Raw genomic sequence first — 24,312 nt, forward strand, 5'->3', positions numbered from 1 at the left:
CTTGGAATGCACAACTAAAAACACCACTGGAAAACAACGTGCTGTATTTTAAAATTCTATTTACCTGACAAACCCATTTTCCCTCCTTTATAGCAAATGAATCAGTGTCTCAACTTTCGACTTAGAGCGAGGAGCCCAAAAAGGTGACCACTTTTAATGTATTCATATTCTTTCTTGCAGGTTTTATCCAATCAGAAGCTCGTCACAGCTTCTCATTGGAAAACGGCTGCATGAAAGAATGTGAATTAATTAAAAGTGGTCACAAAAGTGGGCTCCTTGCTGTAAATCACACTTTAATCAACGATATCAATTTCGGCGTTCAATTACTTGGATATCTTTTGGACTCACAATTTTACTCAATAGACATTTTTGGCTTTGACAGTGTAAATTGCCATTTCAAACCACATGATGATGCCCAGAGAACTTGTTTTTTTTAAAACAAGTAAAAAAAAAACTAAAACTATCTGAATACCAAGAGCGTTTGTTTGAATTTGAAAGAAGTGATTCTCAAGAGTGATGCCACATAGTCTGAAAAGGGACAACAAACAAACAAAGCCCAAAAGGCCTATTCTCAGTTCTTTGTCTGGAATTTTTAACATACTGACTTGCTTAACTGGAACGTCCTCGCCTTAGTATGCATTGCATACCGGTTATTTTAAATAGTTGTAGAGCTAAGACACGCAAACGTAAAACCTAAGCAGGCCGTTGATAATAGAACAAAAGTATTGTGTTAGTTGTTATCGAATGTTTTTGTTTTCTTCAGGTTTGGATGAATGAAGTCGAAACACTGATGTCTCTTGAAGACCTCGGCCATGATTTATCTAGTGTCAAGTTCCTTCTTAAGAAACACCAAGGAGTAGAGACTGATATCGAGGTTCATGACTCTCAGATCCAGACCCTTTGTGACCAAGCGCAGTCTTTGATTGAAGGCGGCCATTTTGACGCTGGCAGGATTGAGCAGGGGACGGAGAACATGTTACAAAGGTAGTCTTCATTCACATTTTTACTGCCAGTGAATAGTTTTCAAGGCTACTCGAGCCAAAGTGGCCCACAGCACGGTGGCATATCTCATGAAGTACTAGGAGTATTAATACTTCACCCAGTACCCATTTATGCATCAGGGCGGAGAAAGGCACTTTGAGAGTAAAGTGTCTTGCCCAAGAACACAGTGACCCTAGGCATTTCTTGAACCCGAGCCGTTTGATCCAGAGTCCTACATGCTGTGTCAACATGCCACCCACTTTCTAGAAAATTGATTAGAGAATTAATTTTTTTTTAATTGAATCCTTTACTTCAACATCTAGTATCACGCCCTGTTATGTAGATGCAATCGATTATTTTCCCAAATAACAATGTTATTTCAATCATGGACTTAATTTCAGGTTTGACGAGCTAAAAGAACTCTCCTCAAACCGTCAGTCTCAGCTTGAAGACTCACTCGGTCTCCACCAGTTCTTTTATGACATTGAAATGGAGATGGCCTGGATACGAGAGCACATGACCCTGGCAACCTCGGAGGACCTGGGTACCAGTCTGATTGGAGTTCAACGACTTCAGAAAAGGCACTTGGTAATTTGTTTTCATTATTTTTTTTAAATAAATATGAACATGTGCTCAGTAAATATGAACATTAGTAAATATGAACAATAAATATGAACATCAAGGCAGAAGTTATCACAATTTACGGAAAGTCCCTCTCTTACTATAAATGAGAACGCAATAGAACAAGTAACCTCCGTTAAATCCCTCGGAGTTTATGTTGATCAAAATATAAACTGGGAGTGTCATATTGAAAACATTTCTAAGAAGATAGCTTGTGCCATTGGTGCAATTAAACGAATTTGGCATCTCACTCCTTTTAATATTTTAATCAAAGTTTATAATAGCCTTATTCAACCACAATTTGATTATTGCAACGTAGTGTGGGGAAGCTGTAACAAGGACCTTTCTGAAAAACTGCAAAGGCTTCAAAACCGCGCAGCTCGTACCCTAATGTCTGCGAGCTATGATAGTAATTTAGATGATGTGTTCCGGACACTGGGGTGGCGAAGACTCTATTATCAAGAATTGGAACAGAAGTCTATCCTAATGTATAAAACATTACATGGTATGACTCCTGATTATCTGAGATCAAGATTCGTATATCGTGACGATGTTAGTGCTTATCGTTTAAGGAATACCGAAAACGAATTAGTTCTTCCACAACCTCGAACTGATTATCTCAAGAAAAGTTTTTCGTTTTTCGTTTTTCGTTCGGAACAACTTACCTATAGACCTAAGACAAGCATCTTCACTGGCCGATTTCAAATCTAAATTAAGTCGGCACAGTTTAAAGTAATATCTAAATTTTAAGTAAATTTTAGACACGGCCTCCATGAAAAGCAGACTTTTCTTTTGTTATTTGAATTTGTTGTTATTAAATTTTTGTAGTTAGTTAGATAGGTAGATTGTCCAGTAACTTAATTGACTGATGGAAAAACCGTGTATAAATAGAGATTACTCCATGGAAAATGCGCGCGTACGATTTTTATTCACGAGTTGAGTAGTATCAGAAAACGAACGAGTGAGCGTAGCGAACGAGTGAGTTTTCTGATACAACTCTACGAGTGAATAAAAATCGTACAAAGCATTTTCCATGGTGTAATTTGTTTATTTTATAGATACTGAGGTTTTTGAAAAGCAAATTAAATCGCTCGACTTTTTATCAGTTACGCGCGTGTTTAGGAAACCCATTCATCTGCCATAAACTAAAATAGCTAAAACATGTTTGTCTTTCAAAATCACATCTTTAATGAAGTAGCACAAGAAATGAGACGTCAGTTTTATACTCTCACAACTTTTACAGTAACAACTTTTGATAGAAAACCTGACTGAGACTTGTACAAAACTTGCAAGTTCCAGTTCAATGTTTTAACAGAACAAAACAGCGCTAAACGCTGAATAACTCAACGCGAACTCGAGCGAACTTTTACCAAATTAAATCAAGAAAACAGTCTTCCAAAACCAAGGACAAACCTGCAGTGTCTTAGTCATCATCTGAATCAAAACTCGCTACAATCCCTCGGAGTGAAGACGGCCCGTATTCTAGTCCTTCCTTTGTGCGAATTTACTCAAAGGTTTATTCAACTCGGCAGGAGGAATTTCGGTTATCTCGCTTCGTGTTTCTCTTTTTGTTTGAAGAAACGTTGTGACAACAAGGCCGTCTTGTTTCGTTTTCTTTTTAGTGTTTTGGTTTTCCTGTTCTGCAATATAAACGACTCAGTGGAGCCGTTAAAGACACAAACAAACCTTGAACGTGTCTCCGCCATGTCGCCGGTGTTTACGACGAGAATCAAAATGGCGATACGGTGTTGTTCACAAGTTGTTTTTCGTCGTTCGCGATTGTGATTGGACGAACGACGTTTTTTCACTAGTGAGTTTTCATCGTTCGCCTTTCCTATTGGCTAATGCATTTTACGTATCATTTGTACGCAATCGTTTTTTCGTGAGAAAATCTCAGTATCTATGATATAATTAAAGTTATCTTATCTTATCTATCTTATCGTAGTTCCAAGAGGTCATTGCATTGGCACCCAAGTTGAGAATCGTTTGTTATCGAGTTGAGCACATGTTTCCCAACTGATAAAATTGTTTTATTTTCACAGGCTTTGGAAAATGAACTGGCCAATCATCAGTTTCGAATCGATACTGTGCTGGCTTCCGGTCAGGATTTGATTGACAGCAATCACTATGCTTCCGATGAAATAGAAGAGCGCTGCGAGGAATTGAGCGAGAGCTGGGCACTACTGATGGGGGCTGCCGCTGAGCGGAAACAAAGACTCGGTGATGCCCTGGAGTCCCAAAAGGTGAGTCTGTAAAGGTGATTTTTTTGTACGAAGGAGAGTAGAGTAGGAATCACCAAACCAGATTCCTCATACTGAGCGTGACATTCCAGCAATCAAGTGACTCTAATATGTCTGCAGTAATTATAGTCGAATCTCGTAAGCAACTTTTCACTTCCAAAATTTCAAGCCGTTTACGGGACGTGGACGCTTATGACAGGTAAGACCACAAGGGTCTGAAGTTTGAGTCATAGCCTGTAGTCATTTCAGAGACTTCATGCTCAAAGGCATCCAAAAACGTCACAAAACTTTATTCAGAAACACTTCTCGTAATTCGAAGAGATTTCAGTGCGTCCAGTGCTGATTTTGTCCAGTAAATGTTACAGGGAGTGGCAAAGGATGAACATGCAGCAAATTTTAGCCGGAAATCAAAAGGAATTCCAGGGATCGGGAGACTCGACAAATTTACAAACTAGAAATGATACACGAGGGAAAAATATCATAGACATGGCGTAGTTTTTAAAAAATCGCGAGCGTGCTTAGAATTTTCGGAAAGCCCTTCAAAAGTTGCCCTTCAAAAAATAAATATTTTACGTCCTAAATCTTTTTTAGTTTGCTGTGTTCTCAGGTTAATGCTGATCACAACAATTTGTTGTTTTACTCAGTACTTCACAGAAGCCAATGAAGCGGACTCTTGGATGAATGACAAGGCCGGGCTCGCAGCTAATCAGGACTACGGAAAAGACGAGCTCTCTGCTGAAAAGCTGCTGACCAGACATACTGCTTTGCAGACAGCTGTCGACACGTACAGTCCGATCATTCAGGGCCTGGCAGAGCAGGCGAGGAAACTGGTGCAGAGTGGACATTTTGCTGCATCAAAGATTGCCTCCAGACAGGTAGTAAAATGTTCTTAGAAAGAGACCCAAAATTTGTCTTTTATAGCAGGGTTGTTTCCTATTTTTTACGAATGTAAAAGATAATTTGAAGAACTCTTTAAAGGGACTGTGTCACGGAATTTAGCTAAATTTAAGCATGAGAAATGACCATCAAATTCGTTGAAATATAAAAATAACCTCTTGAAACAGCGAAGGAACATTTCAATAACACACCAAATACAAATAAACGGCATGCAGTGCATGCAGAAGCGATGACGTTTCAGAAAGGGTCTAACATCATTTTGAATTATTATTATTATTATTTATTTTTTTGTCATAAACTCAACGTAAATAAAAGTAGCCGACACCTTGTACGTGATAAAGACTGTTATCAAATTGTAGTGTACATTTTTTAAACCTAAGAAGCAATGTTGGTGATTGTCTAAATAGCATAGTTAGGATCTGATGGAATTCAAATAAATACAGTAGTTATGAATGCACAGGCCAAGGATAATACATTTTCTTCGTAGATTTGCTCAATTGAACAACAGTAGATTGCGTTAAATTGTAGTGTGTCAAACGGTCTCTTGCTCACAGCGGCCCTGTATTTTATAGAATTAGAAATTTCTGTCTACTGAATCTTATAGATGCCACCATATAAAATTTAGTCTCTTTCGTTTATACATTGTGGTGTTCCATTCTGACTGCACGGGAGTATTTTGCTTTTGAGTTCTACGCGGCGATTTGTTGTTTAGTTAAACTTGTTTTCTGTTCGATTGCGCGAAAAGGACAAAAAGACAAAAGGACAAATATCCTGCCGGTCGGCTGCCTGCATAAAGCGATAATAATACATTTTCTTCGTAGATTTGCTCAATTGAACAGCAGTAGATTGCGTTATATTGTAGTGTGTGACTTCCGATAAATGACACACGATACGCGGGAGCTAGCTTTTCATTTGCGAGAAAGGTCAAACGGTCTCTTGCTCACAGTGGCCCTGTATTTTATAAGAATTTGAAATTTCTGTCTACTAAATCTAATAGATGCCATCATATAAAATTTAGTCTCTTACGTTTATACATTGTGGTGTTCCATTCTGACTGCACGGGAGTATTTTGCTTTTGAGTTTTACGCGGCGATTTCTTGTTAAGTTAAACTTGATTTCTGTTCGATCGCGCGAAAACGACAAAAAGACAAAAAGACAAAAGGACAAAAAGACAAAAAGATCCTGCCGGTCGGCTCCCTGCATAAAGCGATGACGTCGTCAGCTATACGTCATCGCTTAAAAAGGTACGGATGGCTAAAAGTGAAGAAGATTGATACGGATTGCGATGTGGGTTTTTGAAATTTTGTTGGGCTAAACAGTTTTCAAAGTTAATCTTGTTTGCTTGAGAGGTATGGTAAAGGTATGGTTTTGTCTTTTAGATCCATAGAATTAATTTCTTTGCAAACATTAAGTTTCATAGCAAGTATGTGACAAAACTTGTTAAAATAAACTAAACTCAGCCGTCTGGCTCAGTCTCTTTAAGGAAAGGATGATTCCTATAGCGAATATGGCAATCGATGACAACACACTGCGAAAATTCCATACTGATGACGTAATTCTACAGGGATCCTTGTAGCGTCTCTGATTGGTTGTTGCTTGGTTTTAAATTTTCGCGCGCAAATATCGGCCAATTAGAGACCACACGGATCTGTGTAGACTTACGTCATCAGTATGGAATTTTTCGGGTCCAATCTCAGGCTTTTCTCTAGCTGGGAAAGAATCAATGCTGCAAAGAAAAACGCCTGTTTGCTTACTCTAATAAAGAAAGAAACCTGTTTTTATTGTAGTGTGTGTGTGTGTGTGTGTGTGTTTTTTAAGTAGAGCAGCCTTATTGTATCATCATGTATTGCCCGTTGGCAGGTAAACTAAACTTTCGTCTTGCTTACCAGCGTGACATAGAAGAGCAGTTTTCAGGGCTGCAGACGCTGACCAACTCGCGGCTTCATCGACTGGAAGAGTCGAAAAAACTGCATCAGTATCTGCGTGAAGTGAATGAAACTGCTGAGTGGATTACTGAACAACTGCACGTGGCTGCGGCAGAGGATTATGGGAAAGATTTTGAGCACCTGGAGGTGTGAAGTTCAAATCTGTTATTTTGGGTCTTGGTACCACTTTAAGGTGTTTCAATTGGAGACAATTCGATGTTTAAATTTAAGGCAACTGTGTACCGTCATCTCTCTCTTGTCGGACACCTGGTGTTGGTCCCTCCCGTTTTTCAGTCATTTTACTGTAACTTAACTCCCTTTATTATATAAACTAGAGTGAAATACCAGGAAATCTTTCGCGCGAAAAAATCATATCTTCACACGTGAAAATAACATGTTATTTTCACATGTGAAGATATCAATTTCGAAACATTTTCTGACAAGTTTGCCCTGTTTCAATGCTGAATGAGCCAAAGTAAATCGATATTAAGTCGAAACATCTTCGGATCTTCATCGGCAATCTTCGGCTATCTTCGGAAATTTTCGGAAAAATTCGGAAAATGTTCGGAAACATTCGTACGACCTTCGGACAACATTTTGCAAATCTTCGGAAATCTTCGGAAAATGGTCGGAAATCTTCGGAAAATCGTCAAAAACGTCGTAATTAGTAGGTTTATATAATAAACAGAATATTACATGGTTGCTTGGAGATATGAAATTTATCTTCTCGTGTTCAAATCGATATCCCACTCGTTCGCTGCGCTCACTCGTGAGATATCGATTTGAACACTCGAAGATAAATTTCATATCTCCGCGTAACCATGTAATATCCTCTATGTATGACGGATACCTCTTAAGACGGACAGTGTCAGTTGGAGCCGGTCCCGATGGTGTCAGTCTCCGTCTTAGAGAGAGATGACGATATCCATAAATCCAGCCAAATTTTGATCTATAAAAGCGTTTGAAGATGAACGATTTATTCCATAAACGCAACAAAATTCAGTACAATATTCATCTGCTCTTCGACCCGAACGTCGAGCACACGTTTCTCGCTTTCAACATATCAATACACAACGCGCCTTACACAACGCGCCTTACACAAAATGAACATAAAATTTCAGTTCGGAACAGCGTTAATTGTTTTTGTGTTCGTTCTACAACAGAAGCTGCTACATAGTACAGTTATTTTTTGTAGTTCCTTTTTTTCCCTTTCATTTTGATGTGCTGTTTTTCTTAACAGACGATTCAAGGTAAATTCGAGGATTTCAAACGCAGCGTAATGGCGAAAGCTGAACGTTTTAGCGAGGTGGACAACTTTGCCAAACGTCTTGTGGCCGAAGGACACACAGACACGGTAATCATCAAAGAACAACAAGATATTCTAAGGTGTGTGTCATTTGTAGTTTATTTATCTTCAATTAATAGCAAACGATCTGATGAACAACTTGCTTTAAAACAACGTCAGCATCTAAACCGATGACTTAATGCTTCGTTCTTTAATACTAAACAAGCGAAAGCCGTGCTTACGTGGGAACCAGTACAACGCAAACACACAGAAACAATATTTTCTTTTTAAATTCTCTTTCTTCACTTGCGTGGCTCTCTTAGATATGTGACGCAAACCTCATAATAGTTTAACCCCATGCTAAACAATTCTTGGTTTTCATGTTACGTCATAAAATTCTGAAATCAAAATTCACTAGGCCTACTAAATTTTCGTTGTCATTTAATTAGACGTAAGATAAACTAAAAATATATCTTTTTGCAAATTTCCAGATCGATAGTGTCATTCGTTTTTTAAACAGAGCATTTTGAATATTTGAGTTCTCCGTCGTATGCGACATCAAGCTGAGTGCCGTGACAAAGCTGTTTTGTTTGAAAAAAGGCCTTTCCTTTCCATTTTCAGCAGATTGAACATTTCAGATATAATAAGTGGTGTTTATGTGAAACTGTACTAGCTCATGAGCCAAAGATTGCCGCTGTTGTAAATAGAATTGAGTTCCAGATGGTTTCTCTGACATCACGGCGGCCATATTTGTGTCCCTCGGAAGGACACAGTTATGGCATCTCCAAGGTTCGGCAAATAACTCGCGAACGGTACACCACACAGACCTGAAACTTGGAGAAATTGTTTATCTATTTATCGTCTATAATATTTGAAGTTCATAGCTTCTGTAGTTGAATGGTTTCGAATTTATTTTTTTGATTGCGTGACAGTGAAAACCAGCAATAGTATTCCAATGACGATGAATAAATTGTGTCCATTTTGCTTGTGTTATACGTGTCAAACAGTCGAATGAACTTCTCTTCTTATGCATTTTGATTGGGCTGACAGTTCCCTTTTTTAAGCGCGTTTTAAAACGGAAAAACGTGAAGCGATTGCTTAGATTTTTGAGAATCTGAAAAAATAATGCTTAAATTATATAAAATGATAAATTTTATGGCGATCAAACGCGATTTGTTAAAGTTATGAGCGATTTTTGGAAGCCTTCGTTTTTAATAAAATGCGATTATTTTGAAAATGCCACGGTGAATTTTTCTGTAATTACCCCAAAACGCTGCCAAACAGTTGAAGTTTACTTACAGCAGAAGATCGTGCGGAATTTGGAAGTAACACCTCTCTTCAAACAACAACAGAATAATTTCATTCGAAATGCGAGGTTTACAAAGCGATTAGAACTTGGAAAGCAAGTGTACCCGACTTTGCGACCGAAATTCTTCAAACCGTATGAACGAAATACGCTGAAACTCGGCACAAACCTTTGCAATATCCTGTTCTAGCTGCAGCTTTAAAAAAATGAAAAACAAATCGACAAATTTTTCGTTATTTGAAATAACGTCATTTGTTTGATATTTTCAAAAATTCGGCTGAAAACCATCCATCTTTATTGACTGCTAACATTTGATGTATATACACGATCTTTTTAACTTTTACACACAAGATTAAGGTGACATCGGACTCAAAACTGGCTGGTACTGGGTTAGTATAAGTATCAAATTTATGCGACGGTCAAGTCAGACGCATAACACAACAGTTTTTAAAGGCAAAATAAAGATGTCGCTCGTTCAGGAAATCTACGGAGTGGATTTTCCTGTAAGTTGTTGTAAGTAAACTTCAACTGTTTGGCAGCGTTTTGGGGTAATTACAGAAAAATTCACCGTGGCATTTTCAAAATAATCGCATTTTATTAAAAACGAAGGCTTCCAAAAATCGCTCATAACTTTAACAAATCGCGTTTGATCGCCATGAAATTTATCATTTTATATAATTTAAGCATTATTTTTTCAGATTCTCAAAAATCTAAGCAATCGTTTCACGTTTTCCCATTTTAAAACGCGCTTAAAAAAGGGAACTGTCAGCCTCATAAATACCCGCGGGCCACCTTAAATCGTAAAAGTGTAACAGTGTAAATTGTAAACAACTCTTTGTCACTGAACACTTGATCTTTATCAAGGCGTTTTAATATTTTTAGCAAAGAAAATTACGATTAGCACTCGATTACTTACTAAACTGTTAGCAATGTAAATAAAATAGAATTTTCATATGAGTACCCGTTCATTTTCATTTGGTAAGTAACAGTCTCACGTAGAAATGTTTGTTCTGTCACCTTGTGGTAACTTTTAGGCTGGTTTATATGTGGATGTTTTGCTTTCTTATTTTTTCAGATCCACGTGGGCTCAGTTGCAGGATCAAATCAAGATCCGCACCAAGCGACTTGCCAGTGCAGCCGAAATCCACGGATTCAACAGAGATTTGAACGAGCTTATCACTCGGCTCCAGGAAAAAGATGCCTCACTCTCCATGGAGGACCTGGGTCGAGACATGGCTAGTGTCCAGGGCCTCCAGCGAAAACACGAGGGACATGAGAGGGACTTGCTTGTGGTGCAACAACAAGTTGAAACGCTAAATGCTGCGTCAGGAAAATTACAAGTTGCTTATCAAGGTACTTTCGTATTTTGCGGCGCGTCTTGCAAACATGAAATCATGGGCTAAATTGTACCATGTTTTGTTCTGTGACAAGACTCAGTCTGAAGGCAACATGTGCGAACACACCATGGATTAAACAAACAATAGATAACAGGCCCTTTATCACAATAAAAGTACACAATTACAGACCAAATTGAGCGCCAATAGAGGCACACAATTTAGGAGTCAATAAAGGGGCACAATTTTAGGGGGCAAAAATACCTAATAAAGTGACACAAGTAAGGTGCCAATAGAGACACGCAATAAAGAGGCCAATGAAGTTACACAATTATGGGGCCAATAGAGATACACAATTATGGGGCCAATAAAGGTACACAATTGTGGAGCCAATAGAGGTGCACAATTATGGGGCCCATAGAGGTACACGATTGTGGGGCTAACAGAGGTGCACAATTAAAAGGCCAAAAGAGGCACACAATTGTGGGGCCAATAGAGGTCCACAATTATGGGGCTAACAAAGGTGCAAAATTAAGAGGCCAAAAACGTTCAACAATTGTGGGGCCAATAAAGATACGTATCTACGGGATCAACACAGGCTGCATGGGTAGATATTTAGTGAACAAATGTCACAAATTGTTGTTGGCTATGGGTGTCTTTGTGCTCTGACGCCCCTCCCCCCCCCCCCACCCCCCCCCCTCCCCTTCCTCCGTGTTATGCGGAACCAAGGTATTTTGAGCAGAATTTGAATAAGCCTAATGTATCTCTTGTTAGGCCACACTGCTGAAACCATTCAAAAACACGAAGAGTTTGTTTTAAGTTTGTGGGATGAGCTGAAAAGGAAGACGTCCAGGAAGAAATGCAAGTTAAATGACGCCAGCGAGTTTCACAAACTCAACAATGAGGTAAGATAATTGTTTATCGCTCGATTTACTTTCGACCAATAGTAATTCAGACTGGGCATTCAGACTGTCTAGCTTGCGCACAGTGATGTCGTATTTCCTTCCTAAAACATAATAGGAAACGGTCTGTCCGGGTTTGACACGAACCTAACAAAGGCATCGTGTGCTTCACATTCTTCTAACATAGCCAGTAAATCCACGATCTAAATTAATAACGCTAGGGTGTATCCATAAATCAATAGACACACTCCCTTGCTCCATAAATGGCGTGTACAGATGCTGTCGCCACCACGCCGAAATGTTTTCGCTCGCTCCTAGTAAGAAAATCTTGTTATTTTCGTAAATGGAGGACGATAGTACAGTTCTTGGCAACGATCCATATGGATCAAAGACAATGAAAACGGAACATTTTAGGAGAATTTTCATTTTTTTTTCTTTCTCTGTCAGTACCGATTCCAGTCGCTGTGTTATAAAGAAATTGGTTCACGCTTTCAGCTGTGCGTATATCGAGTTATGGATGTACGCAGGAGTTTGAAGGACGCTTAAAAAACGACGCCGCTTGCAACTTTTACACTTCTCCCGTGCTATCCAAACTGCCGTGTACATCCATAATTAGATAAACGTACGCATAGCATTCTATAATACAGTAAAAACTCGCAAGTAAGAACCTAGTTTTTTCCAGGTTAGCCTAAGCAGGTTCTTACATAAATGTAGTTAACACAAATTAAGGCTATTTAAGTTCTTAATAGGTTCTTATTTTCTGAGGAAAAATTTCATTGTTGGTGAAATAACTTTTAGTGATATTCGGCCTATTATTTGTATAAAATTTGCATACCACACAAGTACAGAACATGACATTGTATACATGTACAGTAAAGCCTTGTCCAAAATCATTTTCCCAAAAGTAAACATTTGTAATCAATTTTAGAAATAAGAACCTGTATCAAATTCTAGCCTAACAGGTTCTTAAATGTTAGGTTCTTACTCGCGGGTTTTTACTGTATTGCTATATTTATGACGTCATTAGGTCCGGGACCTGGTATCATGGTGTATCGACATGAGCCGTACCATCTCGTCTGGAGAGCCAGTGCATGACGTAGGAGACGCTGAGACTCTGTTGAGACGGATTGATGAATATCGCTCTGAGATGGATGCACGTGAGGAAGGCTTTAACAAGGTCATGGAGGCTGGTGAAAGAATGATTGATAATGGACACTTTGCAGCTGACGAGGTGAGTCTTTTCTTTTCTTTTTCTCCTCTTTTTTTGGTGTTTTTTGATCCGTTCCAAGACATAATGTTGGGAAGTTAAATTTGTCTAGAGGATGAGTATACGACCATTATCTTTTTTTGCAGTCTCCGTACGAAATATTTGAGTTTACAAATGGTAGGAATCTCCGTTTAGTGTGCCTCATACCAGTCTTAAGATACCAAAAGTTTTGTGTACACCCTCGATAAAAGACAGAGGTGGACTGCGTCTACCCAAGACGCCCATAGTACCCCGCGGCCCTATGATGCTATGCAGTTTTGTTTTGTTTTGTTTTGTTCTGTTCTGTTCTGTTCTGTTTTGTTGTGTTGTGTTGTGTTGTGTTGTGTTGTGTTGTGTTGTGTTGTGTTGTGTTTTGTTTTGTTTTGTTTTGTTTTGTTTTGTTTTGATGGCTGGCAAGAGTTGTCACCGAGCGATTCATTCAAATATTTTATTCAAGTTATTCCTCTTATACTCTGACAGTGACTAAATTTTAATTTTATTTGATTGATTTTTTGCTCATAATTTCATTTTCGCTTCAGATCGCAGAGAAGTTGGAGCTTCTCTTAACAGAACGGGAAGGTTTGTACGCGACATGGGAAGATCACAAAACAGAACTTGACCAGGCGTACGATTTGCACGTGTTTTTAAGAGACGCCAAACAGATCGACACCCTAACTAGTACACAAGAGGTAAACTACATATTTTTGGCCAGGCCAATAAAAGAACTTTGCCTCAACGAAGCAGCTAAAAAATTAGTAAGAAGTGACAATGGAAAGTACTGGAACGTTTAGTTTTACTAAGTTATAGCGAGTTGGGAAAAAAATCGCAAAATTTAGTACTCGCTAAAATTTTTCTCGGTCAAATTTAATACTCGTTAAATCTAAGAACCGCCCCCCCCCCCCCCCCCCCACCCAAAGGGAAACAAAATTAAGCTTAGTCGACTTGAAAAATTCGTTTAAAAATAGATTCCGGTAACTTAGTTTGTTTCGTTCTGGCAATGCAAATGCTACTCAATTTCAAGTGAGTTTGTTCTTTTACTGAACATTTATTTCCATCTTACCTTTATGTTCATTAAAGACTGGTTTACACGATATCACTAACGTTTTATTTTTTCGGAAAATCGCTAAATTAAATAGTCGCTAAATCTTGCTCTGAAAAAATTGCTAAAATTAGTAACCTTAAGGTATTTTCTCAATCGAAACTACAACTAAGGAGTCGGGGAAATAAAAAGGTAAAAAATCCAAGATCAGATATTTAACCTGACGAATTGTTATTACGTCTGAGAAGCATCCTTAAAAGATTATTTGGTACCCAGTCATCTTTTCAAGTTCAGGGAAAGCTGATTTTTTTCCTTTGTCACGCACTCAGTTGGTTCACCCGTCACGCATTAACTTTTCACTGTCACGCATTCATACTATAACGCTGTAACGCATTCTCTCGCTTACAGGTAGTGCTCGCTGGAGCAGAGCTCGGAAACAGCGTCGACGAAGTTGATTCTTTGCTCAAAAAACACGAAAACACGGAGAAGCTGATAGCTGCACAAGACGAGAAAGTCGCAAATCTGTGTGAATTTGGTGAAACGTTGGTGGAGAACGGGCACAACGAGGCGGACAAAATAAAGGACAGAGTTCGTGCCGTGTGCGAGCGAAGAAACAAGCTAAACGAGGAAATACAAAAGAGAAGACACAAACTGGAAGAATCGAAGAAGATTGCGCAGTTCTATCAAGATGTTATTGAGGTAAGAAATTACCGTAAATGATCTAATTAACGCCCGGGGAGTCTATTAAATTTTTGGGGTCCTAGGGGAGGTGTTAAATAGATATGAGGCGTTTATTTCAATTTAACAGTAACAACGTCAACAAAACAAATAGGATGCGTAGTTTCCTAGTGGAGTAAGATTCAAAACAGAGTTTTGGGTAGGAGACTAATCTATTCTGCGCTAATACAAAACCTGGAGATGTCGTTCAAAGTTAGATATCAACGTTTTCATCGTCATCGGGGTCAACCACGTTGGCGTAGTTGGTCTGTTCGATGTCGGAGTCAAGCAAGAAATTAACTATATTGCGTGATTTTATTTCTATGGAGCATTTCCTTGGTTTTTGAGGTGATTCTTCGAGGGGGCGTCTATTAGACACGGGGCGTTTATTAGAGAGGAGCGTCAAATACAAACTTAACACTTCAGGGGAGGCGTTTATTAGATACAAGGCATTTATTTGAGAGTGGGCGTTTATTAGATCATTTACGGTACTGAACTATACCGACTACTGTAAATGCCTTACGTCCAACCGAAAAAAGCGCTATTACTCCCCTTCTCCAAAAGATCTTGAAAAGAAAAAAGGCAAAAGGCCCCCACGTTGGACTTTACGGGCTTTAATGCTAGTCAGTGGATTGCACACTCCATGGAATAGGACGAGGTTGAAGATCTAATAAGTTTCTTTTGAAGTAAGTTTTTCTGAGGTATTTTTTTCTTTTCCCAGTCGGAATCCTGGATAACAGAAAAGCTCCAAACTGCAAGCGACGATAGCTACAAAGACCCAGCGAACTTGGAAAGCAAGCTTCAAAAGAACAAGGCATTTGAAGCGGAGCTCACAGCCCACGAGGAGGCCATAGATGCTGTGCGAGAGACTGGTGAGGAGCTTATAACATCCGGGCATTTTGCGGCGGATGAAGTGGAACGCCGTATCGAGGCTCTATATCTTCACTGGGAAGAGCTGCTTGAGGCATCCGCTAATAAGGGCAAGAGATTAGAAGAGGCTAGAGACCATCAGAAATTCAACCAAGAGGTCGATATAGCAGATTCGTGCATTAGCGAAAAGGTACGTACAAATTTTTTGTTGTTATTGTTCTAAGCTGTAGCCATCAGAATACTTTATTGTGAGTTATTGTATTCCTGAATTGGGCAAGACATGCTACTCTCAAATTGCCTCTCTCCAACAAGGGCAACCTGACAGAATGCTGGGGTAACCCTGTGATGGACTACCTAAAAAATCGCGAAATTTAAGACCCGCGAAAAAAGGTTCTTGGAACACTAACGACGCGAACTTTAATACCTTTCTATATAATTCGTTAAAATTAATTAACGTTAACGTTACGGTCAGTTTTCTACATAATTATCTTGGTGCAGACGTCAAACTAGCTTTACTTTGTTACAAAGGAAGATATCAAACTGTTTTAAGTTTCGTTTTGTTGTATGATTTTGTTCGTTTTGAAAATATTGCTGTGGGAAATACAAATCAGTTGTGTCAATTTTTAGTCTTACTTTTTGTTAATGCAGACCAGTATTTTGACAATTTTCGCGAAATTTAGTCACGTGATTAAGTCCCGCGAAATATGCCCGTTTCATTTTCGCGAAATTAAACTACCGCGAAAATAAGTAACAATAAGGTAGCATCCCTTCCAGGGGGAGTAGCAATACTCCTAGCCGCTTCATGCTACAGAAACCGGAGATACGCACTAGCAATTGTAGGTCTCTAGACTCGATAAGGCTACCTGGTTATTCCTGAACAAGGGTTGTTGCCGCCTTTCAATACTTTCAAAGTTTAAAGAGTAATACGATTTTGACCTTTGACTTTCCTCTCGCAGGAAGCAGTGGTTTCGTCAGAAGACACTGGACGAGACTTTGAGCATTGTGTGCGCTTACAAAAGAAAATGAAGGAGTTTGATCAAGACCTAGCAGTAGAGGCTGCAAGAGTAGAAACTATCAACAAACTGGCCAAGAAACTAGTATCGCAGGGACACGCTGGATCAGCGGATATCACCAATCGTCAGCAGGCGCTAAACGAGCGTTGGAATCGCTTGCAGGACCGAGCCAGCGAGAGGCGTCAGCAGTTAGCCGAGGCCTGCGAGATGCATGCTTTTGACAGGGATTGTAAAGATGTTTCTGATTTGATCAATGAAAAGGTAACGGGAACCCATCCATTTGTAGCGGATTAAAGAAATTTGCTTTATGGAAACGAGTTAGTCGATTTCTCCTGGGCCTCAAGCCACTAACGTTAAAGGAGCCATGCCACGGGGATTTCGCAGTTTTTTGGTCTAAGCTGTTCTGAAATTAGTGGTAGGCAACTAAACCCATAAAAAAAAAACATCTTTGAACATCAAAAGGTAGATATTTGGTAACCTTAATTTGCGGGTAGAAATCAAGGTACAGCTATAAATATATATTTTTTGGAGACGCGTGGAAACAACTTAACTTTTTCAAGTTTCAATCTGTTTCCATCAGAGCCATCCGCATCCAAAGATGCTCGTTGTTTGTTTCCGTGCTCTAATATATCACTTTTCAATAAAAATGGACTTTTATTTTAGGGTTTACTACGGCACAAATATAAATTTTGGCTGTTCAAAAATCTGGTTAAATGCGGTAGTCCCTTAACTCTAGCTCTTTTGTTTTCCAGGCCGTAATGTTTTCCAGTGACGATTTTGGACGCGATCTGCCTGGTGTCGAGGCTCTTCTGAGAAAACACGATGACCTGGAGCGAGACTTGACAGTTATCGAAGGTAAAATGGAAGCGCTCGAAAGCGAGGCTCGTCGACTGGCTAGGTCCCAGGCTCACATGGTGCGCGCCATCCAGGCTAAACAGACAGAAATTATTGAAAACTGGGAACGACTGAATGACTTGTTTGATGAAAGGTAAAGGCGTGTTGATGATTTTCTGTTTCCTCATTACCAGTTTGGTGGACAATGCATTGATATTGTAAGGAGAAGTAAGGCCCTGATCCTAATAAAGCCTTTGCATTTACTAACCAGGAAGGGTAAACTTGAAGCCAACCGACTTCTTCAAATCTTTCTTATGGATTATCGTGACTTGATGGCGTGGATGACAGACCTGGCCATGCGAATTTCATCCGGGGAACCAGCTAAGAACGTCAGAGAAGCAGAGGCCTTGCTTGAACTACATACAGAGAGAAAGGTGCCATATTAAAAGAAATAAGCCGTTATTGTTGTTGTTGTTAAATGTTTTTTTGTTGTTTTGGTTGTTTTGGATGGACGTTTCTATGGTAAAATCCGTCATATTGTATAAAAGAAGAAAAAACAGACACACTTGGCGCGAATTACATAGTTCGTTTATGATAGAATACGAATCGTTTGTCAAATGATTTTTGAATTAGAGTTGAAATGTCTATAGTCCGTAGATTCGGTAACTTTAAGATATATAGCAAAATATTTTGCACGTTAGTCTTAGGGCTTGCAGATCTGCTAGAAATCTATCAATCTGCTTCTGATTTTTCCGTACATTTACTGTTAAATTTTGTTGTACAGGGTTTTAATACAAATTTATAAAAATTGAGTGTGTTTCCGAGCACATGCCTCAGTTGAAAATTTCATCCGCAGTTATACCTTGAGTCAAGACTGTAAATATTTACATAATATTTCAAAAAAAAAATTCTGCAAATCATTTGACATAAAAATCGCTTCTCTATTTTTTGAATTACCAGTCCCAAGATTCTCTCCTTTTATTCTCAGGGTGTGATCGAGACTCGTATGGAGTCGTTCAACAGTGCGCATGCTTTTGGCCTCAGTTTGGTGGATCAGGGACACTTTGCCGCTGAAGAGATTCAAGAGAACTGCGAGGAAATGAATCTGGTCAAGGATGAGTTGATGGAGTCATGGGAAGAAAAACAGATTGAGCTATCACAGTCTTATGAGCTGCAGGTGTGACATTAAGCTATGCCCAGTCTTTTTTGCAGTCGTTGTTTATTTGGGTCGTCACGCAATACCTCAAGTGACGATGAGCGTTGCGTGACAAACTAAGTAACGGCTGCGAAGGAGACTAGAAAACCCAAAATAGTAGTGACCTAAGGTAGAAAAACAACAAAGACGTGACCAAACGTAAAAAGATAAGGGTGGTTAAAACAGGGAGAGGGTTGAGAAGATTGCTAATCGTTCCTTTGCCAAACATGAAACTGTAAAGGCCCGGTCAAACACACGCAACATTTTAACGCAACACTGTACAACATTGTTGGATCGTATTGCGAGATTACTAGAAGGAGCTGGCTAAACGCGCAACGTTTCAAAGCAACATAACGCACCATTGTTGTGCACAACATGTTCCATTCGTTTGGCCACCCTGTTGGATGGCGCTTTGAATTAGCAAATCGAGTGCGCATGCCTCGGCGCAATAATGTTGCACGATCGTGGCTAAACGAGTGCAACATGTATTCAACATGCTCGTCTATGCAAGACGCGTGCCACTTATCAACCTAGTAAAATGGCCCAGCTCACAACGAGTCTCTCGTAGCTCAGTTGGTTAGAGCGCCCAACCGGCATCTGGGAGGCCATGGGTTCGATTCCCGTCGGGGACTCAGAATTTTTCTTTGTCCCATGCTCGTGTCATTGTTGAAAAATTCATCTTCATTCAAAACTGTTGCGAGAGAAATTTGACCATTTTCAAGCTTGATCAAACATCAACCAACATGTTGCAACTTGTTGTAACAAGGTAGCCAAACGTGTGCAACATGCTGTGCGCAACAATGTTGCGATATGTTGCGTTGAAATGTTGCGTGCGATTGGCCGGGCCTTAAGGTTAATTTTTTTTTCCAAAATTTCGGCTCACCCGTGACTGGATCCTTTATCACGATGGAATGTTCGCTATATTGTACCTATATCGTATCTAGTGAACCTGTATTGTATTTGTATTGTATCTGTGGTGTAACTGAAGTGCTATATTGTATCGGTATTCTATACTTACTGTATGTTACTGGTAGATGTGTTGTATGTGTAGTGTATTTCATCTACACGGTATTTGTTGTCGCTCTGTATTGTATTTGTATGTATCTAAATTCTGTCTATATTGTTTCTTAATTATTTATACATTGCATGTTGATTTTATTATTAAACTTTTAGTCCAAACCCGCATGCGTTTTGCAACTACATAACTTTTCAGGCATCTTTGAATAGCTGTCGTAAAAGTATTCAGTGGTTTGACGTAGAAGCGAAGCAACTGGGTTATTCTATATTGTGTTAACCCTTAAGCCTCGTTCCCATACCTTCTTAACAAAAGAATATTTTATCGCAGGCTCAACTTTAATAACAGCTCTTGTCTTCTACAATCCACGACATACCAAAAGATTTGCCGCAAAAAATCATTATTCGTAATAGGTGCAATATTGATAATGGAGATGGGACCTATAAGAATGTTTGAATGTAACATTTACCAAGGTAACTCTGCAAAGTATCTGTAAGCGTTCCAACTACTTTTTTTTCTGCGGTTGTAGCTGTTTTTGCGAGACGCAGATCACGCCGACACATGGATAGCGACAAAAGAAGCGTTCTTGCAAGCAGAGGAATCCAGTGACAGTCTGGATACAGTAGAGACCCTGCTTAAAAATCAGCTCAACTTCGAAAAATCACTTACAGCTTACGAAGAAAAGATCAAAGCTTTGCAGCAGTCCGCTGATCAGTTGATACAGCAGGAGCACGCGGACTCAGGGTTGATAAGCAAAAGGTGTGAAGAGGTCCTGGAGAACTGGGAACGACTGAAAAAGCTGGCCACAACAAAGATCGGAGACTTGGGCGAGTCAAGGAAGTTGTTTCAGTTCCTGAGGGACGCTGAAGAGGTAAGAATTGTTCCAACCATGAATGGTTACTTCAACCAGGGTTGCCGCAGACCAGGAAATAGTCAGGGAAAAATAAAATTCTTGAAGGTTAGGGAAAAGTCAGGGAATTCTAGTTCAAGTCAGGGGAAATTGACATTTTGAAGAAAAGTCAGGGAAAATTGGAATATAACACCACTGATTTCATACAATTGATGGCAGGAAGAAACATTTCATTTCATGTGATCTCAGTGACGTTTGTTGTTGTTGTTGTTGTTGGAAGTGGAGGCTGGAGGCCGCTACTATATCTGACATTTTGTATTTATTCAGGGAGAAGTCAGAGAAATTTGAAAAATGATGATTGTGGCAACCATGTTAATCTGGACATCCGTTTTGGGTGGGGTTGTGCCCTAATATGATGGTTAGCGCACTGGACTCTGGATCGGGCGGTCCGGGTTCGAGCCCTGGCTGGGGTCACTGTGTACATGTTTGGTGTTGCCTTAGGAAAGACACTTTACTCTCACAGTGCCTGCCTCCACCCAAGAATGTGAATGGGTGTTGAGCGACCTGACGAAATGTTTTTTAGTTAGTTATTTCTATCTAAACTAAATTTGTTTTGCACTTAATAGATTGAATCGTGGATGAACGAAAAACTCCAAACTGCTTCCGAAGCCTCGTACAGAGAAACGTCCAATCTACTACAGAAACAGCAGAAACACCAAACATTTGAAGCCGAGCTAACTGCAAACAAGGGACAGCTAGACAACGTGCTCCATGCTGGGCAGGCGCTGCTAGAATCCACGCCTCGATCACGTGAAACCGTGGAAACGAGGCTTAAAGATGTCAACGAGCTGTGGAAACTTCTGGGTGAGATGTCGAGCAGTAAAGGTCAGCGGCTAAAGGAAGCCATTCAAAGGCAGACATTCGAGAAGAATGTTGGCGACTTGGAAACTTGGATTACTGAAGTAGGAAACACTCTGGCGTCCAAAGATTTTGGCAAAGATGTAAAGAGCGCCAACAATCTGATCAAGCGGCACCAACTGCTTGAGGCGGACATAACCTCGCACGAGGAAAGAGTGAATGAGATCTTGATTCAGGCAGCTGAGTTTGTGGAAGCTGATCATTTTGAGAAGGATGAAATTGAAGACAGAGCGAAGGCCGTTGCTGAAAGGTAATAATAGGACGAAGCGACCAACCTATGAAACTTATGTGTGTTCGGCTTACGGGGATATAGTCCAAGCCCAATATATCGAGTCCCTATAAACTGCGCCATTTCTGAAGAAGGTACTTCAAAAGGATTTCACTGTAGTTTGCCATATCGAAGACATTTTATTTTTCTCAGTGGCTGTTAATATACTGGGATATAACGCATGTTGAAATTCTATTCAAGCAAGTGGTAGCACATCTTCTTCCAGTCATTTTAGCAAAACATTTCCCTGTGCTATGAAATTATTGTTGTAATAAAAAGACAGTGAAATGGTATTCGCGGTCTTAAAGGAGCTATGCTACATTATAAAAATTGCTTTAATCAAAGAAATGCTAAGTTTTTAGTTACAAAAAAAACACCGAAGTGGTAAAAGGATGGTTAACACTGGAGAATGTTGAGATGAATTACCAACAAAGAAATTGAAAAAAGGAACGACAATTTTCACGATACGCGCGCCACCCGTACCTAGACTCTGGACACTTTGTATGTCCGTCACAGCATTGTACGTGAGAGCGGACTTCTCAAAGTGTTTTATTTTGCTTCAGATTTTTGCATCTATCCGAGCCTGCTGAAGTACGAAGAAACAAACTTCAGGATTCGCTTGATCTTCAGCGGTACCTCGCCAATGTAGAAGAAGAGCTGGCCTGGATACGAGACAAGGAACCGCTGGTCAAGTCTGATGACCTTGGGCGCAGCCTCATTGGTAAGAAACAAAACGACAAAGATCTTCGTTTACGCTCGAAAGCTTAATTCATAACCTGTTTAATAATCTGTTTTACTTGCAGGAGTTCAAAATCTTATCAAGAAACATGAGGCTGTTGACGCAGAGATTACGGCGCATGAGCAGCTGATTAATACCGTCATGTCTACCGCTGACCAGCTAATTGAGCGTGAGCATTATGCTGCGGACGAAATCGAGGCTCGGTGCGCTGACTTGCAAGAGAAATGGGCCGAGTTAACGAGTTTATCAGCAACACGGCAGCAGAACTTGCAGGAATCCCACAAGGCTCAGCAGGTAAGAAAAAAACCCTATGGGGGCTCCCATATGTAACAGTCGGAGATGCGCGCACGCTAGGGCATATGGGTGTAAATTTCGAGATTTTTGGGGCTTTACTTAAGGTCTTCCAGGCAAAACGCCAGTGTTTTGAGACTGCCAATTTTTCTCTTATGGTTGCACGCGAGGAAATGTGTAGAAATATAAATTCTCGGATTTTCAGAACGCCAAGATTGACTCTCCTTTAGGGGTTTAATTCAACGTTTCCGACAAGCATCCCCGTCAAAATTTTGTGCATAGAGGAGTCGGGGGTAGAGGAATGTATAAATCCCACATGGTATGGTATTGTTTTGTTGTTTGGAGACATCTTGTGTGCACTAAAATCTCTCCAGTCCCTCCAGGAATAACCTCTCTTTTTTAAGATTACATTACATTTTTATCGTTCATTTCTACTTCTGTCGGATTTACCACGGCTCTGAGTCGGTCAAACATATTTCTTCCTAGGACATTTGCATTGCTTTAAATTTTAATTTCCTATCTTTTTCAGAACAGAAATCAAAATTGTACGGATTTTTTTGACATGGAATTCTCGTTCAAACGATGTATTTTTCGCGCCATGGTGGCACCTGAAATTCTCTTAGTTATTTTCTTTTCAAAATTTGCCGTTCCGTTTATTCCCCAGTTCTACACGGAGGTTACTGAAGTAGAGACCTGGATTCGAGAGAAGCTGCCGCGAGTCTCCAGTGACGACTATGGCCGAGACGAGACAAGTGCCCAGTCCTTGCTGCGTAAACACGAGACTCTTGAGCTGGAGTTAGACAGCTACAGGGCAAAGGTCAACGATCTGAGGAGCACGTGCCAGGCGCTAGTAACCGCTGAGAATTTCGACAAGGAAAAGATTCAGCGACGTCAAGTAATGATACGCAAGTTTTTTTATGTCTTAGTATCAGAATAAATATGATATTTGCATGGCTAGATACTAACTACCTGTTAGCTACGTATTTTTAGTGATATGATATAGAAAAAGACTGACTGAACGCTCTTCATGGTATGTTTTTTTTTCAACTTAATTTCACTGCACAAATTCTTGAAAATCTGTTAGCCATAATCGGGGAAATTACTCGTTTAAGCTTCCCAGAAGTCGTCTACGCGATCGAAAGGGTCAGTCCCAAGGAGGGGCGTGCTATTACGGGGGTTACAGACCAGTTTGGTTTCTATTCACTTTCATCGTAAAAGTGGCTCTGCGCAAGGCGTTTGATTTGCAAATTCTTCAAATCATTATTTGAGAGAAAAAGTGTGTTGTTTTTTTTTAAAGAACACTTCCACGTGCCGGAACACATTCAAGAACAGTCCAGTTAGCGTTAAATATTGCCAATAGTTCGTGATGTACTATGGCAACCAAAATTTACCGCGTGGCCTCGTAGCCACGCTTTGCACACACGAGAATTTCACATTCAATTTGCAGCGAAGAGGTCAATCGTTCTTCCCATCAATTTTAACTTCAAACTTTCTTTGTCTTTTTCTCAGTCGGAGATGGAAACTCGTTTTGGCGAACTAAGCGAGAAAGCTTCCCATCGCCGCCAGCGTTTGCTCGATTCCAACCAACTGTTTAACTTTTTCCGAGAGGCCGACGAGGTCGAGTCGTGGATTGCCGAAAAGGAATCGATTGCCACTTCCGACGACTACGGTCGCGATCTCGAGCATGTGGAAACTCTGCTCAAGAAGTTTGAGGACTTCACACGTGACTTGGTGACGTCAGGGGAAAGGATTGCCAGTCTGACTGCGCAGGCGCAAACCTTATTAGATGAAGGTCATAGCGAGGGGGATGTAAGTGATCCGTTTCT

General features: G+C 40.0%; 1 protein-coding gene across 1 annotated transcript in view; it reads left to right on the forward strand.

Moving 5' to 3' along the window:
- The window catches only part of LOC144630557 (spectrin beta chain, non-erythrocytic 2-like), a 92,379-nt gene that overhangs the window by 63,561 nt on the left and 4,506 nt on the right, over positions 1-24,312 (forward strand). The window contains exons 39-60 of the mRNA XM_078488918.1: positions 764-984; positions 1,383-1,569; positions 3,645-3,845; positions 4,487-4,717; positions 6,629-6,811; positions 7,905-8,050; positions 10,331-10,608; positions 11,364-11,494; positions 12,519-12,722; positions 13,277-13,426; positions 14,185-14,475; positions 15,215-15,553; positions 16,320-16,637; positions 17,129-17,364; positions 17,482-17,644; positions 18,199-18,387; positions 19,950-20,291; positions 20,897-21,438; positions 22,020-22,177; positions 22,260-22,489; positions 23,151-23,381; positions 23,996-24,295. Coding sequence (XP_078345044.1) covers positions 764-984; positions 1,383-1,569; positions 3,645-3,845; positions 4,487-4,717; positions 6,629-6,811; positions 7,905-8,050; positions 10,331-10,608; positions 11,364-11,494; positions 12,519-12,722; positions 13,277-13,426; positions 14,185-14,475; positions 15,215-15,553; positions 16,320-16,637; positions 17,129-17,364; positions 17,482-17,644; positions 18,199-18,387; positions 19,950-20,291; positions 20,897-21,438; positions 22,020-22,177; positions 22,260-22,489; positions 23,151-23,381; positions 23,996-24,295 — 5,271 coding nt within the window. The remainder of the gene's footprint in view (positions 1-763; positions 985-1,382; positions 1,570-3,644; positions 3,846-4,486; positions 4,718-6,628; positions 6,812-7,904; positions 8,051-10,330; positions 10,609-11,363; positions 11,495-12,518; positions 12,723-13,276; positions 13,427-14,184; positions 14,476-15,214; positions 15,554-16,319; positions 16,638-17,128; positions 17,365-17,481; positions 17,645-18,198; positions 18,388-19,949; positions 20,292-20,896; positions 21,439-22,019; positions 22,178-22,259; positions 22,490-23,150; positions 23,382-23,995; positions 24,296-24,312) is intronic.

The sequence above is a fragment of the Oculina patagonica genome, chromosome 11 (genome assembly GCF_052425735.1).
Source record: "Oculina patagonica isolate OP01 chromosome 11, crgOcupat, whole genome shotgun sequence".
Lineage (NCBI taxonomy): Eukaryota > Metazoa > Cnidaria > Anthozoa > Scleractinia > Oculinidae > Oculina > Oculina patagonica.